The 23,970-nt window shown below is 46.2% G+C and overlaps 1 protein-coding gene across 3 annotated transcripts in view; it reads right to left on the bottom strand.

Annotated features, from left to right (window-relative positions):
• The window catches only part of C2cd2 (C2 calcium dependent domain containing 2), a 73,221-nt gene extending 57,672 nt beyond the window's left edge, over positions 1-15,549 (bottom strand). For 2 of the 3 annotated variants that reach the window (XM_041673291.1, XM_041673293.1), the window contains exons 1-2: positions 14,968-15,549; positions 4,251-4,349 (exon numbers count right to left, since the gene is read on the bottom strand). In XM_041673291.1, the coding sequence (XP_041529225.1) occupies positions 4,251-4,349; positions 14,968-15,228 (360 nt within the window). In that variant the 5' untranslated portion in view covers positions 15,229-15,549. The remainder of the gene's footprint in view (positions 1-4,250; positions 4,350-14,967) is intronic. The other variant, XM_041673292.1, reaches the window with a different exon arrangement.
• Positions 15,550-23,970: the final 8,421 nt, after the last annotated feature.

Raw genomic sequence — 23,970 nt, 5'->3', positions numbered from 1 at the left:
GACACGTTACGAGAAAAGCTTATTTTCTGGCCCCAGACCTTTCTAAAAGTGGGTTTGTTATGGCTGGCCATGGCATCTGTCCAAAATTAAAATGCCACATACAGAAACCAAGCACATGAAGGGTCTTACCCTCCCAGAAGCTCAGGAAGATAACACACACACACAGCATCCCAGCCACCTCTTCCACATACACATAAGTGTACACACACTCTTCTAGTCCCCCCATTCCCTCCTACACACACACACACAGACTCCCATAGGTGAGCACAGGTTAAGGATAGCTTAGAGTCACTACGGGGCTCCAAAGACAAAGTCCCACCCTTCCTACACCCATAGCCAGTAATCAACAGAGGGCAACCACTCTGGGAGTAAAGAGGAGGTCTGCCTACCTGCCTGGCCAGCCCACTTGACCTCAGAGAACAGCATTTGGACACATCGCTGTCAACCATTTCTTTAGAAGGTCTGTCACACAAAATATGAACTCTGTGCTCAGTTCCTCCTACCACCTCCCACCCCCATCTCCCTTTCTGCTTGTGCCCTTGACTCTATGGACCACACCCAGAGCCTCACTAATATCTCTGTAGTATTTGTTCTTTTATAGCTCAACTTCGCAAAAGGTCCTCACACATCTTGAAGGATATGTCAGTATTTCCTTCATTTGAGGCCAAGTAATACTCTTTGTCCATACTGATGTATTCACGCAGCTTGGACCACTTTTCCCTTTTGTCTATGGTGAATGACATTATTCTGAGCAGGATGTACAAACACTATTTACCCAAAGGTTGAACATGCACCCCAGTGACTAATAGGACTGCATTCACCTACCCACTTCCCTACGCTGCTTTTTTGGCAATATGAAGACCTTGGATCTGGACTCCTTCCCTTCTCAGGTGTCAGGACAGCTCCAGCACTACTCCGCTGCCCCTCAGACTTGGCAGTTTCAGAAAAAACAAACACAAGCAGCCCACCTCCCCAGAAGTACACTCCTCATCTGTCACGGACAGAGACAGTGCTGGCTGCTGGAGCATTCACTTCCCAAAAAAGTGTCAGGAAAGTTGGGCCCTCTGCTCTATAGGTCTCAGTTTCTACCCTGTGAAGGTGGCTACAGGGTCATCTACCTCTGTCCTTACCAACTGCACAGACTGTCAGCTTCTATATTCCAATGTCTGCCACAGGTTTCAGTTCCTTCTGCTACTGTAGTATCTTCCAGAGAGTTCTCTGAACTCACCAAGGGGGTAGCATGGACACGTGACTTCTGTATTAGCAAGGGTTGTAAGGATAAGACCTTCCTTGGGTTGACGGCGTAACACCACAGCAATCAATGTGGGAGCGTCTGGCCAATTTTAAACAGAATATCTTGGACCCACCTAGTCCACCCCCAACCTGGCAACTTGAATGTGCACCTGGGAAGTTGGGAAAACAACCAGGCCCCTGGGGCACCTGTCACTCATGCCTGTGGGAAAAGGAAGCAAGCTATTTATCTAGCCAAGAAAGAGGAATAAATAAATCTGATTCTACAAGATCCTAACCCTAATGACAGTCAAGCAAGAGGGATAGACAAGCCTGGCTTGTTCAGAGCCTGACCCAGGACAGCTAAGGAAACAAAGCTGTAACCAATCAGATGAATTTCAAGTTCCATGAAGAGAAATATTGGCATACTTTAGAGTATGCATAGTAAGTTTATAGGAGTTAATAAATACAAACAATCCTTGCTGTGAAGGTGACAAAGATATGTGGGGCTAAGGGATGGTAGCACTCTCTTCCAACCTGAGATTCCCTCCAAGCTGTCTGCTAAACGTGCCTTGTACATTAAACTTGAAAATAAAATGAGTATAGATCTGCAAATGCTGGTCTTTCACACGCAGGGGTGAGGAATACACAGCAGACTGGGAAGGAAGAAACTAGCCTAAATTCAGGACGGTCACCACTGTGGGTGGGAAGCAAGGACAGACGACAGGACCATTGTCTATGTCACAGCCTAAAAAATATGTTCTCGTCACAAAGACACTGCATACCAAAGTTTCTACAGCAGTATTCACTATAGCTAAGGCATAAAACCAACTTAGATGTCCAACAACAGAGGGATGCATAAAGAAAATGTGGTTTAGATACACATGGAATTACTTTCAGCCATTAAGAAAAATAAAGCCATATCAATTATGGGGAAATGGGCACAAATAGACAGAATCTCATTAAGCCAGACTCAGAAGAGTAAATATTTCCTAGTTCTCTAATTTGTGGTTCCTAAATTTTTATATAGATACAGAATCACATAAGTATAATATGACCTACAAGCATAAGCTAAACTGTTAGAACAGTTTAAAAGACCAAGGTAACAGCAGGGAGGAGATTCTTATTTTTAACAAGTTTTTTGTTGTTGTTGTTGTTTTACTTTTGTTTTATTTGTGTGTGTGTACCTATCCTTGGGGCCATATGAGGGCGTCAGAGCCCTGGAGCTATGCTTACAGGAAGTTGTGAGTTGCTCAGTTTGAGTGCTGGGGATCAAACTTTGGTCCTCTGCCAACAGCAAGCACTCTCAACTGCTGAGCCAGCTCTCTAGCCCGAATCCATATTCTTTTTATGTATACAGTAGTACACTTTGAAGAGTTGTAATGAATGGCACTGATAGGGTCCCTTTTCCTCTCATAAGAAAACTTTCCCATCTGATGGCCATGGGAACCACAGTGGCAAGGATGTCCCACCACCCATGTGGGGAAGGTTTCTGAGTTGGGAAGATAAGCTGACTATTAGGCAGATAAGTCATTTTTGTCATGGGGCACATTTAGGGTCCAAGGAAATAAAATGGATAGTATTAATGATAATAATCATTAGTAATAAGGCAGTAAATACAAGATGGTAATGTGAATACAGCAGGCTAAAGTTAATGATATTTCTTGGACTCAGTTTTGAGGTCTCCTTAGACTTTCTGGTCAGTCTCATGTATGCATCTGGCTTATAACCTCTGAGCAATAGGACTAATTCTATTCCACACCTCACTGGCTCAAAAACTGCCTTGCATGGCTGATTACACACACACACACACACCACACGCACGCACACACACAGTCGCATGCACACACACCACACACGCGCGCACACACACACACTCGCATGCACACACACACCACACGCGCGCACACAAACACACACTCACATGCACACACACATGCGCGCACGCACACACACATGCACGCACGCACACACACAAACACACGCACGCACACACACCACACACGCGCACACAAACACACACTCGCATGCACACACACACACCATACGCGCGCACACAAACACACACACACTCGCATGCACGCACACATGCACACATGCACACACACACACATGCACACATACATGCGTGCATGCACACACACACACACACACACACGCATGCACGCACACAAGCCTTACTGAGAGGCCATAAAATTCGGCCTTTTAGAGTAATACACTCAAATGCTTTCAACACATTTGTAGCTGGGCAGCAATCACCACCGACAAACCCTCTGCCTCTTGGGAACCACTCCAGTGCCCACCAGGTCATTCCACACACCAGGTCATGGCATCTCTTATCTGTTGTGGGCATTTCAGATAAATGGAATCACATAAATGTGTGTGTGCATGCGAGTGTGTGTTTGTGTGCGCGCGTGTGGTGTGTGTGTGTGCGTGCGTGTGTTTGTGTGTGCGTGTGTTTGTGTGTGCGTGCGCGCATGTGTGTGTGTGCATGCGAGTGTGTGTGTGTGCGCGCGTGTGGTGTGTGTGTGTGTGTAATTATAAAGATAAATGGATGCATGTGGCATGACGTTTGTTTTCTTTTGAGACAAGGTCTTGTGGAGCCCAGTTTGGCTTGGAACTTACTATGTAGGTGAGGATGACCTTGAACTTCTGATCTTCCTGCCCCTACTTTCTGAATATTAGGATTACAGGTATGCACTACCATACCTAATTTATATGCTAGGGATCAAACGCAGGGCTTCATGTATGCTAGGCAATCCTGTTCCCTACTGAACTCTATCTCCCGCCCCCAGTAACATGTTTTCCAGTATGCACATGTGTTTGTGCTTCTGTCCATCTCGCTGCTGAATGATATTCTCTTATGTGCAGACTTTTAAAAAATGATAGGCTGACCATTTCTCCCCAGAATAATGGTTCTGTATTTTCAGTAATTCTGAAGCAAAGCACCTAGCTCACCTCCAGCTTGGCATTCACTCAGCATGCAGGGAAAGATGGCATAGTTCAAACACCCAGCTCACCTTCTCCTGGTTTGACTTGACCACACTGGAGACTTCTCTAACTGTCAGATGCAAGGACTGGGGCTGTGGGTTCGGCTGGAAAGAGAGATGCAGTGGGCCCTGGAAGAGAGAAGCTATGTGAGGACAAATGCATAAATGAACCCTGGGTTTTATTTTCAAATATACACTTGCTACAAAATTAAAAAAACAAAAACAACCTGTAACAGAACATGCTAGCAATGGTTAAGTATCAGTAGGTTTACACCCTTGAGAACCAGCCAATGCTGGACTGGCCCAGCACTTGGGCAAGTAGGACCCTGTGATGAGGGAAGGATGGAGAGGACAAATGACTCAAAGATAACGCAATGAAGCATCATGCTGAGTCCCAAGACTGAGGATGGGAGAGAAGTGCAGCCCCAGGGCAGGCTGTGAGTCAGCTATGTCTCCTCCTTACTAAGGAAGTGCTCTTCTCTGGATGGAGGGAATTACCTCTCCTGCGTTATGAGGTTGTAGAGGCACTGCCATCTCCCTCTCCTCTTCCACTGCTGGGCAGAAACCCAGGGCCTGGTATCTCTCTGGGATGTGAAATGGCACAGAACACTGCTGGCTGGAAAGGAGCCTGTCTGCTGGCTGTGTCCTCCGTCTTTGCCGCACAGTCATGCATTCTCCAGGGATGGCTGTGTCTCTCTTATTTTTTATTTATTTCTTTTCGGGTATGTATGTTTATTAGTGTGTATGTAAACATCTGTGTATGTGAATGCATGCACATTCCGGTCACAGTCCGAATTGTCAGTCCTCACCTTTGTCCATCCTTGTTTGAGACAGTCTACACACACCAGGCTGGCTGCCAATGAACTTCCGGATATTCTCCTGCCTCTTATCTCACTCTAAGATTATAAAGACACATGCTACCACACACGATTTTTATACGGGTTTTGGGGACTCAAACTCAGATCCTCATGCTCGTACAGCAAGCGGTTTATTCACTGAGCCAGCTCTCCTTTTGTCCGGGGTGGAGCAGTCTAACAAGTTAAACATTTCCAAGTGAGGGCTGAGGATATAGCTCAGCTGGCAAAGTTCTTATCCAGCATACATGAAGCTTTAGATTCTACTGTCATCTCTGAAATCCTAGCACAAAAGAGCTGGAGGAAGAAAGACCCAAAGTTCAAGGACATTTTTAGCTATATATTCAGTTTAATGGCAGCCTGAACTACACGAGACCCTGTTTTGTTTTGTTTTGTTTTTCAAATCTCCAAAACACACAGCTCATCTTCTCCTGGTTCGGGTGTATGCATGTATGTATGTAATGTCTGTATGTAAGTGTATATATATATATATATATATATATATATATATATATGTCAATGTGACTATAAGGCAGTAAAATCAATACTTTATAAAAGTAAATATGGGTTTGGATAGCAAGCCAAGGACTATCCTCTTTAAAATGAGATTTCTGGAAAGTCCCAGCTTACATACCAAGATGCCCTTAGATTGAAACCTTCTTTACCTTCTCCTGTTAGATAGACTTTCCTGTCTAAAGTTCTGACTGAGGGACAAGAAGCTGCTGCCCTATGTGTAAGTCAGGACTCCATGGCAGTTAGCTAGTTTCCTATACGGATATGAGGAAAGACAGGAGACAGAACTGACATGTAAGGGGACCAAAGGTGCTCGGGCAGGCCTAGTGCAGAAGAGCAGTGACATAACTCTCTCCCTATTTCTTAAGAATTCCCAGAGATCGGGGGCTGGAGAGATGGCTCAGTGGTTAAGAGCACTGACTGCTCTTCCAGAGGACCCGGGTTCAATTCCCAGCACCCACATGGCAGCTCACAACTGTCTACAGATCCAGTTGCAGGGGATCTGACACCCTCACAGCAATGCATATAAAATAAAAGGAAAAAAAAAAAGAATTTCCAGACATCAAAGTCAAGCATAAGATACATAGTTCATTTTTATTTAGGATTTAGAACCTTACCCTGTGCTAACAGCACCTACCTCACTCCTTAAACATCATGAGAAGTGGTAAACTCTACATGGCAGGAGGGATGAAGTCACCATCTCCATCCAGGCTGTGCTGGCTGAGTCTGGGATTTGAACTGGCGTTGGTGGGAGCAGCTGGCTAAGGACCCTATGAACCTGCTGAAACCACTGCACTATGAGCTGACCTTGTGGTACAGAGGCCAGTGCCAAGCAGGTGCCATTAGCAGGGTGCTGAGATGCTGAGGTAAGCCAGCAGAACAGAGCATCCCAGAGAAGCTGAGAAGCACAGGGATGCCTTCCTTCCACCTGGACACAGACGCTGCCCCAGAGCCACAGCAGGGCAGGTAGGGTGGATACTCCTTCTTGTGGTGCCTTCTGGGCAAAACCTTGAAAAGCTCTTTAATGTCAAGGTATACCCTTACAAAGGACATACATTGTAAGTTAAAACAAGGATGGGGAAGACTACCTTTCTACCTATAATCCACCCACCTCCTGTGGACTCTGGAGTAGAGCGAGCCCACAGCTTTCAACCAATTCCTGCACTGCTGACGTTCTGCCCAAGACTAGCAACACCAGTCCACAGTCATCTGCCCCGAACAAAAAAAAGACTCTGAACACACATGAGGAAAACCTCATGTAGAAACTACCAGAAAACATACATTCACACACATACCCTTACAAACACATATACTGACACAACAAACAAAAAAACTGAGAAGTGAGGTGGGTGACCCTGGACCCTGACCCATGCATGCTACAGCGCCTCGGTGATTAGAACTGTGGCTCTGGGCAATGAGGGGAAAATCCAGAACAGAATGATTGAAGCAGATGCTCAGTCACGGGGCCACAAGTGGAAAACGCCACACCATAAAGCTTTGGTTCAAGCCCAGGACTGTTTAAATCTGTGTCAAATCACCTTCAGTATTTGCTGGCCCGGACACCATGCACACTCTTTAAAGTACATATGAAACAGAAGAGAAATTCATATTTAGGCTCAGATCCCATCCCCAAGTTATCTAAGTATGCATATGAAAATATTTCAGAATCAGACATCAAGAACACGTCTGGTTCAAGAATTTCAAATAGGAAGCCGGGCGGTGGTGGCGCACGCCTTTAATCCCAGCACTCGGGAGGCAGAGGCAGGCGGATCTCTGTGAGTTCGAGGCCAGCCTGGTCTACAAGAGCTAGTTCCAGGACAGGCTCCAAAACCACAGAGAAACCCTGTCTCGAAAAAGGAATATTGCATGTGGCAGCAGTAACATCCCAGGGCCCTGGGAAGAGGGGTGGTTAATTTTAATATTTAGCGCATTTGGAGAAGTCCTCCATGTGAGTTCCAGGGGTTGAATTCTGGGCATCATGCATGGTGGTAAGCATCTTCACCCTTGAGTCTTCTCTCCAGTTTGATTTTTTTCCCTTAGTATTTTATTTTCATATATATAGTGTAAGAGAGGGTATGTGCATGCCTCAGAATGCATGTGGAGGTCAGAGGACAACCTGAAAGGGTTAATTCTCTTCCACAAAGTGGGTTCCAGTGACTGAACTCAAGTCAGCAGGCTTAGCTACAAGCACATTTAAACAAAGATGTGGAAGAAACTAGATAGAAAAACAAACACTCACAAGGAAGCCTAGCATGACACATGAACTACAGAACCACTCAAAGTGAGTATGAGGATGGATATTAAGAACATTCAGAAGACCATCCTGACTGTGCACAGAACCTGTAATCCAGCACAGCGTTAGCAATATGATCACATAACTGTCCAAGCAAAAAAAAAACCTAAAGTGAAGAAGGGACTGATATCTCAGAGAGTAAAACACTTGCTGTGCAAACTGAGTACCTGAATTGCATCCCTAGTGCCTAAGCAGTCAGGTGTATTAATGCTTGCTCACAATCCCAGTAAGAGAGGTTGGGCTAGCAGATACAGGAAGTTACTAAAGTCTGACAATGAGTTCTAGGCCAATGATAGATTCTGTCTCAAAAAACAAGGTAGATTGGGGCTGGAGAGATGGCTCAGTGGTTAAGAGCATTGCCTGCTCTTCCAAAGGTCCTGAGTTCAATTCCCAGCAACCACATGGTGGCTCACAACCACCTGTAATGCCTCTTCTGGCCAGCAGGCATACACATAGACAGAATATTGTATACATAACAAATAAATAAATAAATACATATTTAAAAAAAAAACAAAAAAAAAACAAGGTAGATGGCATCTGAGGAGTGACAGCTGAGATTCTCCATTGGCACACACAAACATACACACGAGGGTGGGGGACTCATACATCCACACAGCAGAAGATAGGAGACTAAGTTGAACCCTGATGCTGAACTAAAAAGAAGAGTACTGATATGTTCTCGTGACTTAGAAGTCACTGATAGACATGAAAAAACTGATAGACATGAAACTGATAGACATGAAAAAACTGATAGACATGAGAATACTGATAGACATGAAAAAACACATGTTTTCATGCCCACAGCTCTGCTGAAGGATCTAAAATACTCAGAGCTGAGCAGTGGTATGCATACCCAAACTCTACATCCTCAGCTCTAAATCCTTTTCCAATAAATGGAACTGAAATTTCCAGGGTCAGAGGAAGAGAAAATACAAGATGAGCAACACACACGCACGCGCGCGCGCGCGCACACACACACACACACACACACACACACACACACGGTCTTGTGAAACCATAAAGCAAGAAAAGAAACAAGTGTGAACTGATGAAGAACACAGCTGGCTAGAAAAAACACAGCAGCAATTTAGGCAGCAGAGTAACAGTAATGGTACAGGGTTAGGACCCATAGAACAATATAAAGGACAAACAAAACACAACTCCACAGTGATGTATGCAACCAGTTAAATATACATGGAGAAATGGTCATTGCCTCTCTCAGTAGAGGTTTAGTTAATAACATAAAGGAAGAAATAGCAAATCACTATTAAGGAAACACCATGGAGGCAATTGTTGCTGGTAAGCCACACTAAGGACACTAAATTGAGAGCAGAAACATCCATCTCCCAAGTCATGGTAACTACAACCACATGTGGAGACATAAGGCACAAAAGCATCTCACAGGACCTACCTTCCCAGTGCAAGTTACACCAATACCATAAACACCTCAGTACTAAACAGTCATGGGGTACTGTTTCTGTATGTACAGCCTCAACACAACAGCAGCGAAAAGCAGACAGATTCTCAGCAAAATAACAGTCAACAATACTCCATCTTATCAAGTTCATTAATAACAAGATAGAATGAGGAACCATTACCGACTGTGGGAGACTAAGAAGTATCAATTAAGGGTCATAAGAGACCCGCAAGGACCTTGAGCAATAAGATGATGCACAGAGGAAGCTGCTGAGATTAAGGAATACTATGTTTTCTTATTAAAGGGATTGTGATAATGTTAATGTCTTGTACTGTTACAATGTTAATTTCACTTTATTTTTCATTGTAGCTACAGTAGTTCCAGTTGGTAATGTAACTGTGCCTAGGTTAACACCTATTCTATACAAAGTTAATTTTATTGCATGTTTGGTTGTAGTTACACTGTTAACCCCTTATTCTAACTAAATTTCTCCAGTTTTAAGTTATTACAATCCTGTGCCAACAGCAATTCTGCTCTAATCATTGACCGATAGTTACGGGATGCTGGGTGAGAAACACATAGAAACTCAATTATTTTTCCAACTTTTCTACAAATCCAAAAGCAAGTCAAACAGCTCTCAAGTGAGAGCTTACAAAAGAGCAGCCCTGACCCTCGATATGCCAGGCATTGTTCACACAAGCTCACGAATCTCTACGTCACTCCCTTCTGCAGAAATAAAGAGAAACCAGACTTGTCCAAGATCACATAGCTAGTGAGTACAGAGTTGGGACTCAAACTCCAACAGTGGCTCACACCTATCTTCCATATGGTTGAGGAGCCCTCATCCTTCCTCAGCCACCAGAAGGGGGTTGGGGTTAGCTTTGGCTGATTTTGGTTGGTGTGGATAAGACACCCACTCTTTCCTGAATTCCTGTCTTTTGGGAGCACAGCCGAGTACAAAGATCAGTTCCACTGGCACTTGTCCTGGGCTTCACTCTGGAGATCTGCACAGTCACAGGCTAGCTTCCTTTCCATTTCTGTTCTTCAGAATGCTACAACAGAGCACATTAAACAGCCTGTTGTTCTTCTTGGGGCCTTTTGGCTCCCAAGTCTGAGGTCAGCATCCAGACATCATGGTGACTGTCATTACGCCGTTCGTGCACAGGGCTTGCTCTCAGACACTTCTGAGCTAGGCAAGACGTCCGCCTCTGTGTGGACAGACCCAAGCTCTGCCTAGGCTCACAATGCAGAGAACAGTTGGAGGCACAAGTAATCAAGAGGGGAATAAGTGCAGACTGCGGAGTGTGTGGAGTGGGGCAACATCCTTACAGAAGAGGACTCAGGCACTTCTGTGATTTCAAGAAGTTAAGTAAGGAGAAAAGAGATGCACACATAAGGGACTCGGGGATGCCCTGTGAGAAGACCCTTGAACTGGGAAGAAGCCTGAGTGTCTGAGTTTAAAAAGAGAGAGTGTACACTGGGGTGCAGGGGCAAGGCAGAGTTCAGAGTTGCCCCAAGCCCATTTTTCTTCTCAGTGGAAAGAACAAGATGACCCAGGGCCCTTACTTGGAGTGACTGTCAGAGTCTCACTATCAGCCTTGCTTTGCACAGCTTCTGCCATTGGTTTCTGTAAGTACAACTTGAAAGTCCTTAGGTGAGGGGAAGACTGCAGTGACTGGCTATTATTTACATGCAAGTTACAGAATCTCAGAGAAGTCAGTGCTATTCAGAACATGTTCTAAGTTCACACTGACTACCCATCCTCATCTTACTCACTTGTGTTAGGGCATTTTTTGGAAGAAATCATGGATTGAAGGATTACAGAAATGAACAGATCTGAGAATCTTTCTAATCTAGAGTCACTGCCAGTTGAGGGCAGGGAGGAAACACCAGAGAAGCCCATAACACCAGCAGCAGAACATGGACTGAGACCAGCATGTGCTACACAGAGCATCAGGGTGGAAGGGAAGCACTCCTGCCACCAGCATGATGGCATCCCAAGCCGGGGCTGTGAAACAGCAACCGTAGGTAATCTTGGGTGGTGTAGGGGAATGAGTCATCACTGGTGTAACTGATTATTACCACAAGCCAAAGCATTCATGTGACTGAAGGACAGCCACAGCGTTCACCTGAGCAGCTACCTTCAGATAATACAAGACTTCCTGGGTCCTCTGGCTCCATCAGCCCCATCAATAGTGTGGGTTTCTGTAATATCAGACTCATTGGAGAAGCAAGATTAACATTAAAACTACCAGCTGGGGCTGGAGAGATGGCTCAGTGGTTAAGAGCACTGCCTGTTCTTCCAAAGGTCCTGAGTTCAATTCCCAGCAACCACATGGTGGCTCACAACCATCTGTAAAGAGGTCTGGCGCCCTCTTCTGGCCTGCAGGCATGCACACAGACAGAATATTGTATGCATAATAAATAAATATTTAAAAAAAAAAAAAAAACTACCAGCTGGACGTGTTGCTGGGCACAGCGAAACTCTGGCTGACAGATGGCTTAGAGACAGGGGTGCACAGTGGCTTCTCACCCAAGGGGAGGAAAGTATTTCCTATTCTCTACTCTTCAGCTAACCCAAGTCCTTCTTGTGAATGCGGCACTGTGGTACAGAAGCAGGAAGGGTATTTCCAACAACTCCCATAATCCCTACACACTGGAAAACTGCTGACCAGCGTCTGGGACATGATAGATTCCCCTCTTTCCCACCCAACGAATCACCCTATAAACTATTTCTGGGTTGGAACTGGCCCAGCTACACTTACAAGAGCACAAAGAAGCCACCACGAGTCACGGCTTAGTCCTTGTATCACAGAGATTTAGCTCCATCACTCAGGCCCTCCTCACTGCACCTCATTCAGAAGAAACAGTTGGGGCTCAGGGATGAGTTCGTTTCCCACAAGCAAGGCAGTAGGTGAGACAGGACCATGAAGAAGCCAGACCAGGGTCCAGGCTGACCTTGAGCTAGCCTGGCTTCAGCTCCTTACTTCTAGAGGGGGAGTTGGGCAGAAAAGTTTAGAGTCCCTTTCCATTTTAAAACAATTATGATGAGGTTAGGACGATAGCTCAGTAAGAAAATGCTTGCTGTGTAAGCACGTGGATCTGAGTTCGATTCCTAGAACCCAGGGAACTAGTTAGGTGTGGAGGACGAGGGTGGCTGTGATCCCAGAACTGTAGAAGTGGAGACAGGGGCTTGCAGCCTAACTGAATCAGTGATCTCTAAGCCAATCAGAGACTCTGTCTCAAAAAGACAAAGTGAATAGTGTCTTTGAGGTGGTCTTCTGGTCACCACATGAACACATGCTAGTGCATGTGCAACTGCACACACAGGACACACACAAAGACAAATCTAGGGTAAAAGCTAGACTGGGGTAGGTTACTGTTCCTCCCACTTGGTGGAAGGTTTCCCTTGTCATAGGAGATGCTGGACATGATCAAATATTACTAGTGTCTCTCCATTCCACTCCACCAATGACAGAGCAAGTATTGGTTGACTTCCAAATATGAGTTGTCACTCTGGCTAGGGCAAAGAGATTTCAGGACAGAGTGGGGGTAGGGGACCTCTAAAATGTGGCTGTCTATGCCTAAAGCAGTCTGGGAATGTCAGCCACAATCAGGGATTAGTGGCATTCAAAGGCAGGGGAGAGCAGGGAGAAACTCCAGCAGGGTTGGCCGCTGGGGTCAGGCTCTTACTAGTATAAATGCCAGCATCTGTTCCCTGCGTAACATAACTGTAACAACAGCAAAAGTCCAAGACACTGGGGTGTGGTAGAGAGGTAAATGACTGAGTTCCAAACCCTCCATTTGAATTCAATCAAGCAGCATTCCCTGGCAGCTGCCAATCAGCTAGAACAAAGACTGTGCCAAGAGATATTCCAACACCAATTCCGTGCAAAGGTGCACACAAAACCCCAGCAGGAGCCACCAGTTACTTTGAGCCTGAACCTAATACAGTACTGGCACTTTTAGGCAGGGGCTCTCCTAGGATAAATGGCTAAATTTGGCAAAGAGTAGAGAGGAGACAGGACCATGAAAACAAGCCAGTGTCTTTCCAGCACTCCCCCCATGTCCTCCCCAACCACAAAGGCCAGGGTTACAGGTAACCATGGGAATTCACTTGCCCAACCAAGCCCAGTGCTAAGGAGGGGCTTCCTCTCCTTTCTAGTCAATCCTCCAGGCACAAAGAACCCTGAGAACATGATCATATCTTATGAAGCCAAAAAAGAAATGACAGGAAATAGAACATCCAAGATTCACGGAAGGGAGGGTCACTGACTCTGGGCCACTAGTGTCCACCTCCTACAGATCATTAACCAAAACATCCAATAGCACCCTACAAGAGAAAGAGGCCAAGACTGGCATCAGCTCAGGCAACTCAGTGTTCTTGTTGAAGCCAGGCTTCTGACACCAAATCAAATGGGGGTCAGTGACAGCAGCTTCATGGTGGGATGGTGTTTACGCCTACATACGAGGACACAGCTTGCATGCTGACCCTGGGTAAAGGTCCAGCTCCGATGACTGGGCACCTATTCTAGGTATCAAGAAGATGTCAACTAAGTTTGTAGCTTTTGTAGCCAAAAATCGTTTTCCAAGAGTCCAGAGCAAAGTCTCTTGTACTGTTGAATTTGTGCTCATTTATACTTAAAACTTTTTTCCTTTTTCTTCCTTCTTTCCTTCCTTCCTTTTTTTTTTTTTTGGTTTTTTTTGTTTTTTGTTCCATGGCCACATGCACCAAGGCCATGGCACAAAATCTTGGCTCAGGGCCCACTGTGAAATATTCTGAAAGTGGACAGGCTCAGCCACGACAATGACTAAACACTGTAGTATTCACTGTGTCTAAGTATCCACTGGGCTGCACAGCAGGTGTGGGTGCCTGTGTACCTGAAGTCGAGGGACAGATGCAATGCTGACAGGTGCCAGCTCTGTCCCACCAAACTCCTAATTTCCCTGTGGAATGCCTCCAAATTGTAGACGCCAGGAACTTGACACTAACATCTCTTAAAAGTAAAAATAAGTCAGCAAGCAATTAATAACTAAAGAAACAACCACAAGAGTGTGAGGCACAGAGCTAGGTAATAAACCCAAGGTGTGAGGTCAGCACATTTTGGGTCCACATCCTGGGTCCAACAACCAAAGACTGTGCAACTCTAACCTTCCAGACATCAGTTTCCCCAGTTTCATGATGGTGAAGATGCCATGCTGATTTGGGAGTGGAAGAGGCACTTACAGTCCCCAGGGCCACATATGGCAAACAGTGAGATCTCAACAAATGGTCACTATTCTGCAATATGCTCAGAAATGCAAGCCCTTTTAAATTGAGAAGCTCTAGGCATAGTGCAACAAATTCAACATGGAAACATCTGGATCACAGTTATTCATTTATCAGGTTCAAAATCAATAAATGTCCACCCAGAATCCACCAGGAACCAGCTGGGTGGGCTCAGGTCCTCTGGGCAATTTTCCCACAAACTGCCCACACTAGGGAGCCACTGATGTTCAGTGTATCAAACAGTCACGTTGTGGATTCCCCTTTGCTGGTGTTGCACTCTCCCTGGTCCTAACTTCAGGGATGGAATGCCTTTCCTCGGGTGCCTGTGCCGGCCTCCAATCGACTGGGCTCTTTCTGATGCCCCCCTCAAACTTAAACACCACGCCCTCCTAGGAACTCACCCCTCTTCTTTGGGCCTCGTAGTTCAGGGCGGTCACCCAGGCCATTTGCCACTGGCTCTCCCAGCTATCCAGTGTCAGTATCCAGGACAGGAGCGTGTCCGACTCCCGGCGCCGTCGCTCGTCCGGCTCCGCCCGCCGCCGGGGCGGGGGTCGCGCCCTGGCCAGCGTCCATTGCGCCAAGTACAGGCCCACCGTGCCCAGGGCCGCCACGAAGAGGGACACCAGGATGAGCCACTGTACCTCGCCGAGCCACGAGCCCATGCTGACGGCGCATACCCAGCGCGCGCGCCCCGACTTCCCCGAGCAGCCGTGGCCCCGGGGCGCGGAGAGAACGGGTGGCGACTCAGGACATCCGCAGGGGCGCAGGGGCGTGGGGTCCGGGGGCTGAGAGGCAGAGACCGCGAGTAGGGCGGCGGGAACCGGTCTGGGTGCCGAATAGAGCACTGCGCACCTGGAACTGGAATGCAGGACAGAGGCGGCCTCTCCCCAAGCGCGGCAGGGAAGTACGGGGCCAGGCGCTTCCTCTTAGCTTCCAGCCCCGGGCTCCCGGCCCGCTGCCTGCAGTAGCCGCTGGAGGTCGGGCCTGGGGGCGGGCAGAAGCAGAGTCTCCCTTCACAGCTCCGCCCCTTAAAGGTCCCGGGCGCCTGCACAGGCTAAGTGCTCAGGGCCTCTCCCACCACAACCCTGAGTGGTAGCAAGATGGTGATCTCCTGGGGAGCCGCGTTTGGCGCCTTCAACCTCAAGGGCTACTGCCAGGCGCCCAGGCTGTGGTCTGTGCGCGCGTGCGCTTTGGTAAGCGATGCCCCAATGAAGTGAGAATTCCAAGAATTTCGCGACCACCGGGACTGGGTTTTTGTAAGGCCAGCCAGCAAAGGCAGCACGTAGCTGTCACCCTAAAGTAGGCTTATGGGCTGCCATATGGGGTCAACGCCTGTGCTAATTCAAGATCCTGGAATGTGCTTGTCAAACCCAGGTCCTAGCTCAGGATGTGGATGGATCGCTGACTTTTTTTGGGGGGGGGGGGTGCACCCTGTGTCTATTTTGTGCATTTGTGACACACTTCTTCATGCTCAATTTGAGAAAGAAATGTTAAGAAAGTTGTCAGAAACAGAGTAGCCAGGTTCTCTAAGACCTGACACAGCCTTATCTCTTAAAATGGTTCAGCTGTGTTATTTGCAGCTGTGCCAATGGAACTAGATTTCGAGTTGGGCAAGGTGGACCTAACATTCAGTCTTCTCTTACTATGTAGGAGTCTGCTAGCCAATGACTGGCTTCACGGGAGTGGGGGTAGAGAATTGAACCTAGAATCAGTATCCCCTCCACCTCTATCTTTGAGGAGAAAGACTGGGTGGCAGTTGGACAGAGGGAACTTGTGGGAACAGAATGGAATCCTCTCAAGGCTGCTGGTGTTGAACCTGAGCCTTTCCTAGTCAGGATATGGGATTAAAAACCAAGTAAGTTACCATAGGCTGATGAGCACTGGTATAGTCCAAAGACCAGAGGCTCTGACCTGTTCCCATTTCCCCTCTTTACACCTGGTATTTTAAGCAAAAGTAAATGAAATCAGTTCTCATTTGAAGAAAGGGTCAATTATTTTCTGACCTATAGCTAGATCTATGCAATTGAGTGGTGCGGGTCTTATCAGGCACCTGAAAGTCTAGACCATATCTACCTGTGCCCAAGCCCTCCTGTGTGTGTTCATGTGCGTTCACGTGCATGCTGGCTGCTACTGTGTGGGTGGGGATGAGGAGGAGCTCATCCATCCTGTGTGACTGGTGCAACCCGTCTTATTCCTCCACTGACGTGTCTCCGGGGCTACTCACACTCTGACACAGCTGCAGGCTTGTAACAAACTGCAAATTAGCCACCACCTCAGTCTGGGATGTGCCACATTTCCATATGTGTCTACAAAGAGACTGTTGATATACAGATATACAGAGGGTCAGTATCTGCTTCTAGAAACAACATGGGCTTATGGGACAATGCAAGTAGTCAAAACACGCTTGTAACTAGAGCAGAAACACCTTGTAAATTCATAAAGAGATCAGGCGTTTTCTGGCAAAAGTAATACACACCTTTTTACCTTTTTTTGTCATGACATTCCTTGCTCCCCATGAGGACGCTGTTCTTTCCCGCACCCATCTTTGACCTGGGGAGCAGAATACAGTTCTGTGAGGAGCACCTGGCCTCACTACAGTCGATTTTAATAGGTCTCGTTTTCAGTCACATTTGGCTGTGACTGTTGTTTGTTGAGTTTAACCACGTGTGTGTGTGTGTGTGTGTGTGTGTGTGTGTGTGAGAGAGAGAGAGAGAGAGAGAGAGAGAGAGAAAGAGAGAGAGAGAGAGGCCTGTGTGTGTTTCAGGTCCATGCACCCATACACAGCAGCAAAGGATAAGAAGGACATCGGGTGTCCCACTCCACTTTCAACCTTACTCCCTTGAGACGGGATCTCTTTACTGACTCTGGAGGTAGGTTGTTGACCAACAAGTTCCAGCACTCTTCTATCTCTGCCCCCTTCCCCCAGCTCTGGTGTTACAGTGTTACAGGCAGGCTTCACCCACATCTGGCTTTTTACATGTGTTCAAGGGATTCAAACTCAGGCCCTACACAGCAAGTGCTCTTACCCACTGATCCATCTCCCTAGTTCAGGTGGAAATACTCTTCAACGTAAAAGTTTGCGACTCTGAGTTGCTATGAGTAGGTGGGTTAGGGGGTCTGTGCCTGGAGGAGGACCGTAGGCATGCTGGCTGCTGCCCCCAAGTCAACTCTCCCCTGAGGTAGTTAGTGGATGGTGAAACATTTCCCAGCAGCTTAGCCTGGGCTTCTAGCATTTTACATCAAACCCCAGGAGCCACCAGAAACAGCTGCCTACCTGGAGGACTTCCAGAGGCTTCGTTCTGAACTTAAACTGGATCTCCCTTCGTGCTGCATATAGTGGCAGAGAGGAGGAAAGCAGAGGACCCATGTTCTGAATTCCTCTCCAGCACGCTTCCAAGAGCTAGCCATCCCCCCACCCCCCAGAGCCTAGAATGAAAGGCCCCACTGTTCCAATTTTCATTCCAGACATTTCTGAGATGCTCATCACCCAGTCAAGAGTTACCTGTTGAATGTTTTATGCTGACTCACCCTGTTTTGTTGGAGGAGGCTGCTAGTTTGTTCCCAATTGCTCAGCAGCTCAGACCCAAAATAATCAAACAGAACTGTATTAATTAAATCACTGCTTGGCCTGTTTGTTCTAACTTCTTATTGACTAGCTCTTACATTTTAATTTAACCCATTTCTAGTAATCTGTGTATCGCCACGTGGCTGTGTCTTAATGGCTAAAGTTCTGCCTGGCTCCAGTGGGGGTACATGGCTTCTCTCTGACTCCGCCTTCTTTCTCCCAGCATTCAGTTTAGTTTTTCCCCACCTATCTAAGTTTTACCCTATCAACAGGCCAAGGGTTACCTTATTAACCAATGGTATTCACAGCATACAGAGGGGAATCCCGCATCACTGTTTCAAGGCAATTTCCTCATCTACATGTCAAGGTTAGGCATATTTTGCCATCTTCAAATTCAGAAGATATGAGGATGCTGTATTTTCAGAAATAAACATATCTAGTGTTATAAGTTTTGTGTCTGTATATAGTTATCCTCATTCATATGAGAAATTATTCATTATTGTTGAACAGTTATTTTATGGGGATTTTTTTTTCTTAGACAGTCTCATTTAACCCAGGCTGACCTTTAACTAGCCATGTAGCCATGTAGATAATTCTGAACTCCTGATCCTCTTGCCTCTGACCCCTGAGTGCTGGGATTATAGATGTATACCACCATGCCCAGCTTTATGTGATACTAAGGGAGGGAACCTTGGTCCTCATGTATGTCAGGCAAACACTCTACCAACTGTGCTACATCCCCAGCTCACTTAAAGACTTATAAACATACTTCCAAAGAAGTGGGACTTTTGTTAAACTTCCGATATAATTATCTTAAATGTCTGAACAAAAGGGAAAGCGAGTTCCAGGAACTCTCTAGTTTGTTTCTTCTCTTAGGCGTACCTACTGGAATTATCAAGTTGTACCCAGCACCGGGGCAGATAGCAGTTGTTGGGGGAGCTATCATGGTTGCCTCCCAGGCCAGTTAAGCCAGCAGGGCCTCTACTCTGATGCCCCTGTCACCCCAAGAATTTCCTTTCAGCTGACTTTGTGGTGCAATACCCAGGGCTATGCTGAGGGAGTAACCAGAGTGTGAGAAGGCATTTGGCTCAGTATCCTGTCTCCAGTTGACTTTAGGCCAGCTTCTTGTCATGCCTGTAGAGCCCAAGCAAGAAGCCAATGAAACAGGAAGGTACACACACACACACACACACACACACACACACACACCCCTCCTATCAGAACTAGTCCCAGTCCCAATCGAAACATCCCTTTCTTTTATCATGTCACTTTCTGAGCTTGTGGCTGGGTCCTTTTTCCTGTTGCCTTTCTTGAGGGTAGCGACTCTTCCCAGAACTTTCCGTAAGAAAAAGTGCAGCCTCTATGGGTGGAGAAGAGTCAGCTGTCTCCCTTGAATGTGGTCAACAGAAATAACAGTATTATGAAGTAGGACCCCTTCTGACAGGAATGGTACTCCAACTCACAAAGATATACCAGCTAGGTGAGACACCTGGTAGGCACTCATGAAGGTCACCTCAGCTGCCATCAGATCCTGCCCAAGACACTGGGATTTTATAGACTCACTTTCTACTCATGGAAACACTGGAAGGAAAACATTATCCCACGTTAGAAAAGAAACTTTGTTCAGAGAGGAGGAGAAATTTGTCCAAGGTAACAGCAAGAAAATGACTGAACTAAGGTTTAACCCCGTTGGGTTCTTTGTGACCAAACCCAACGTCCTATCCTACTTTATAAAGACAGAGCCAAGCAAATTTTATACTTCAAGTTTCAAAAGCTGGAAGTAAAGGAGTCCCTTTCTCTTGATCACAGGTAGAAACTTATCTAAATGAAACACGGGGGCTCTTAAACCTGAGAGATCAGTCATTCGGGAACCCGATTAACGAACAGTAGAGGGTATCTGCATGCCTTCCAGCCAGATCTGGGAAATATCTAAATGAATCCAGTCCCAGCACCTCTGTGGAGATGGTCAGTCAATCACATGTTCATTTTAATGGGTCTGCATCCTAGTGCAAATACCCATCAAACAACAGGACATGCCCCCACATCCCCACCCAAGTGATATCTACTGATGAGCCCGAGTCACAGAAACATTGAGGTATTATCAGGATCTGAGCAGGGCCACCTGCCCTGGACAGACTGAGGAAATGCCCATGATTCTGTTGAAGCTGAACCTACAAAGGAATGTGGCTGGGTGACAGCCTGCCTCTGGCAGGAAGCTTAAATGGGCTTCCCACAGGAGTTCTCAGGAGCAATTGCTTGTTTGATTGGGTGGGAATACCCTTAAGAGCAAAAAGCAGGAAGCCAACATGGTGAGATAATTCTCTAAAACTTTCCCTTTATTCTGGGTTTTCCCAACTCCAAGGAGTACCGGCCCCTCCTGTGCATGCACACCTGAAGCTGGCCTGGGAACTGACATCCATGCTTGTTGGGGAAGGTCTTGAGGGCCAGCTTCCCAGTGCCCACTAGATCTGCCTCTGTGGCCCTGCTGCCATGGTTGTTCCAGGGTTGATGCTATGATCATACTATGCTAGAACTATAGATGGGCATGGTTGTATTTTCCACAATATCAAACTTTACTTAATACAATTATTTCAATTACATTTAATTAATTCATTAATAATAATCAATTTAATATTTAATAACCAAGTTTAGTGATTTCAATTCTGACACAGACAGATACAGTTTCTTTTTTACCTAATATTAATTACTAACATTAAGTCATATCATAAGTATACAATAAACATACCATCAATCTCCATATATGTAGTTTATATAATGTATACAAGTTTAAAAGGCTGCAGTAGAGTTCAAAAGGTCCAAGAAGTAGGCTTATAGAAATGCTAATAAAATTTGTTATAGATAAGATAATGGGTGTGAACCCAGACAAGCTGCAATGAAGCTCTTAGTTTAAAGAGGTCTGTTAGTTCCAAGAGTCAGGTTTGAAAGCAAGGCTCAGGGTGGAATTCAGCTATCTGCAAGGTGAAAGAGCAGAGCAGACCAGAGCAGTAAAACAGTGGGTTCAGATCCAAATTAGGTGAACAAATGGTGGGGAGGCAGTCAAGCTATATCCGCAGCTGGAGCAGATGTGAGCTGAAGTTCCAAGGAGAGTCAGGATTTTCCTGTCTGTCGATGCGGTGATATTATATTAAATAAAGCTTGCCTGAAGATCAGAGAGTAAAACAACTACAGTGGACAGCCTTGGAGACTAGGTAGTAGTGCACATCTTTAATCTCAGCACTAGAGACGAATAGAAGATGGGAAGAGACATCTTTCGTACACAATTTCATTCTAACGGTTTCTGGAGGCAGGATCGCCATTTTGGACTAAGGTAGAGGTAAGAGTCAGTGGCTTGCTGTTTTGCTTTTCTGACCTTCAAGTTAGACCCCAATATCTGTCTCTGGGTTTTTATTAATCGTGCTACATCTGTCTGTCCCTGACACACACTGGAGTCAGGTAGGTGGGGGTATGCCATCCTTCTGCTAGCTGTTCATCTTTGTATGGGGTCCAGTCAAGGGAGTTGTACTCCTTTCTTCTGTCTGGCATGTCTAATAAGTTCTTGGGCCTGGTTTTCTTGATATGATTTTGATATTACCCCCCCACACACACACTGTGTCCCTACAGTCTTACCTCACCCCAATATACCCAACAGAAAGCTGACTCCCTTTCTGGTCTCAGGAACAAGTCATTTATCAGTCCGTGATTTATGGGTAGTGCCTTGACAGTTTGTGGTCCACCCAGGAGCTGCAGTCTTCATCCTCCCTCAGAATGGAGTCAGAGCTGCTTGTGAAATGCAGTCTCCCAGGGCAGCCTGAAAAACACTGCTTATACAATCTGGACTCGCTTCCCTAATCTCAGCAGTTGACCTTAGAATAAAACCTTGGCTGGATTTATTAGGCAAGCCTAATGGCTTTATCAGAAAGGAGTCAACTCCTAAAGCCAGGACAGGACAGATTCGGCCACTCAACTTGGGGCATGGGACAGCATTTCTTGCCAGGGAACAGTGTACATTCCTTATAATTGATGTTTGTCCTGAGTTCTGGACCCAATGTTTTCCTCTGTGATTTTTTTTAAAAAAAATCCTATTTGAATATAGAAATAATCCAGAGAGAAAGTAGTCTCTTTTTGTTTATTTTTTATTTTACATACCAATCCCAGTTCCCGTCCTCTTGGTATGAAATTACTCTCTTTAAGAGTTAAAGCATACTAGATGTAGTGGTGAACATCTTTCATCCCAGCACTGGGGAACCAGAGGCAGGAAGATAGTTGCAAGTTCAAGGCCAGCCAGAGCTCTCCAGTGAGACTGTCAAACAACAACAAACAAGAACAGCATCAGAATGAGCTGCCGTGGTATACACCTGCAATTCCCGAACTTAATAAGAGACTGATGCAGGATCTTGAGTCCATGACTAGCCTAGGCTATACAACAAGATTCTATCTAAATAAATAAATAAATAAATGGATGAAGGAACTGACAATTAAAGGTACACATCAATCACAAATTTATGTTATGTTGTATAATGATGGCAATTTGCAATTACCCTACTCCCAGTCAGAAGCATGAAGTACCATTGCTCTAGGGAGAAGCTGGAGGCTTAGGACACTTAACCAAAACAAGAGTCTGGAGAAGGCTCATGCTTGAAGTCAGTCTGTGTCACCTTGTGCAGCAGAGATGGTAGCCCCTGAGGCACAGACATACAGGTGGCCCATGACACCTCATCTTCCTGGAGGTTGATGGGCATCTCCAGAGTGGTGTGTGACTACACAAGTGAGTTCTGGAGTCAAAGGACATCTCTGGAGCATCATTCTGCACAGAGGCATGTGCCCTCTGGAATGCGCCCAGGGGAGGGAAGAGCCTTACTGATCAGTCACCATCTCCAGGTCCTTGGGTCTTCAAGCCACCCCAAGTTTCTGTTGCTGAGTTTGTGGACTCTCCACGCTACAGATCCAGGAAGACAGTGTCAAGAGGAAAGTGGTCCAGTCTTCCATCTCCAGGCTCTTTCTCTAGGCTGCAGAAACATCAGGCATCAGGAAAGAAGTAACTGTGGGTCACAAAGGGAGCCAGTATAACCTGGGGTGAGCTGTACTCCCACCCACCTGCAGAGCTGCTTGGAATCCAGCCAGTATCCTCTGGCTAAGTCCCAGAGCTTAACAAGGAACAGGAAACAAGCAAACAGTGGGAGGGAGCTTGTGCTCTCATTGCTCTGAAGCAGGCACGGGGGTCACTTGTTACTAAGGAGCAAGTGTGTAAGACCACAGAGGGGCAGACAGACCTGAGACCCTACCCCAACAGAACCTTCCCAGAGAAGCAAGAGAAAGAACACTGTGGGGACTTAGGACACAGTCAAGAGTACTGCTCTGGTGTCACACCCACACCAACTCACAACCTCAAAACTCTGTCAGACAGTCTTATGAAAGGAAGTGTCTTGGGTAGGAGTATCATAACAGAGACCTGTGGCTGATTAATGAAATGTCTGTAGTTTGGAGCCTGAGGCCCAAGGGTGGGGTGCAGCATAATACAGTACTGGTTGTAAATGATCATCTTCTCAGATGTCCTCATGTGGTAAAGAGAGCTCTTCAGATCCCCTGTACATTTAATAATTTGTTTATTACATTTTTTTGTGGTGCTGGGGATATAAACTGATGCATGCTAGGCATAGCTCTACGTCTGAGTTATATATCTCCAGTTCTCTGGGGTCCTTTTTATAAGGGCACTAATTATCAGACCCTTATCACTACCCACCTAGTTAACTCCCAAAGGTCCCCTTCTCAACTTATCACATCAGGTTGGAATTTTAATAAATGTATTTGTGTGGGGGAGAGAGGCATGCAGGGGTGTCAG

This window comes from Microtus oregoni, unplaced genomic scaffold (genome assembly GCF_018167655.1).
Source record: "Microtus oregoni isolate MIOR12 unplaced genomic scaffold, Mior012 000023F_ref0000262, whole genome shotgun sequence".
Lineage (NCBI taxonomy): Eukaryota > Metazoa > Chordata > Mammalia > Rodentia > Cricetidae > Microtus > Microtus oregoni.
Note: the sequence above shows the minus strand (reverse complement) of the source record. Positions and strands in the feature narration are given on the sequence as shown.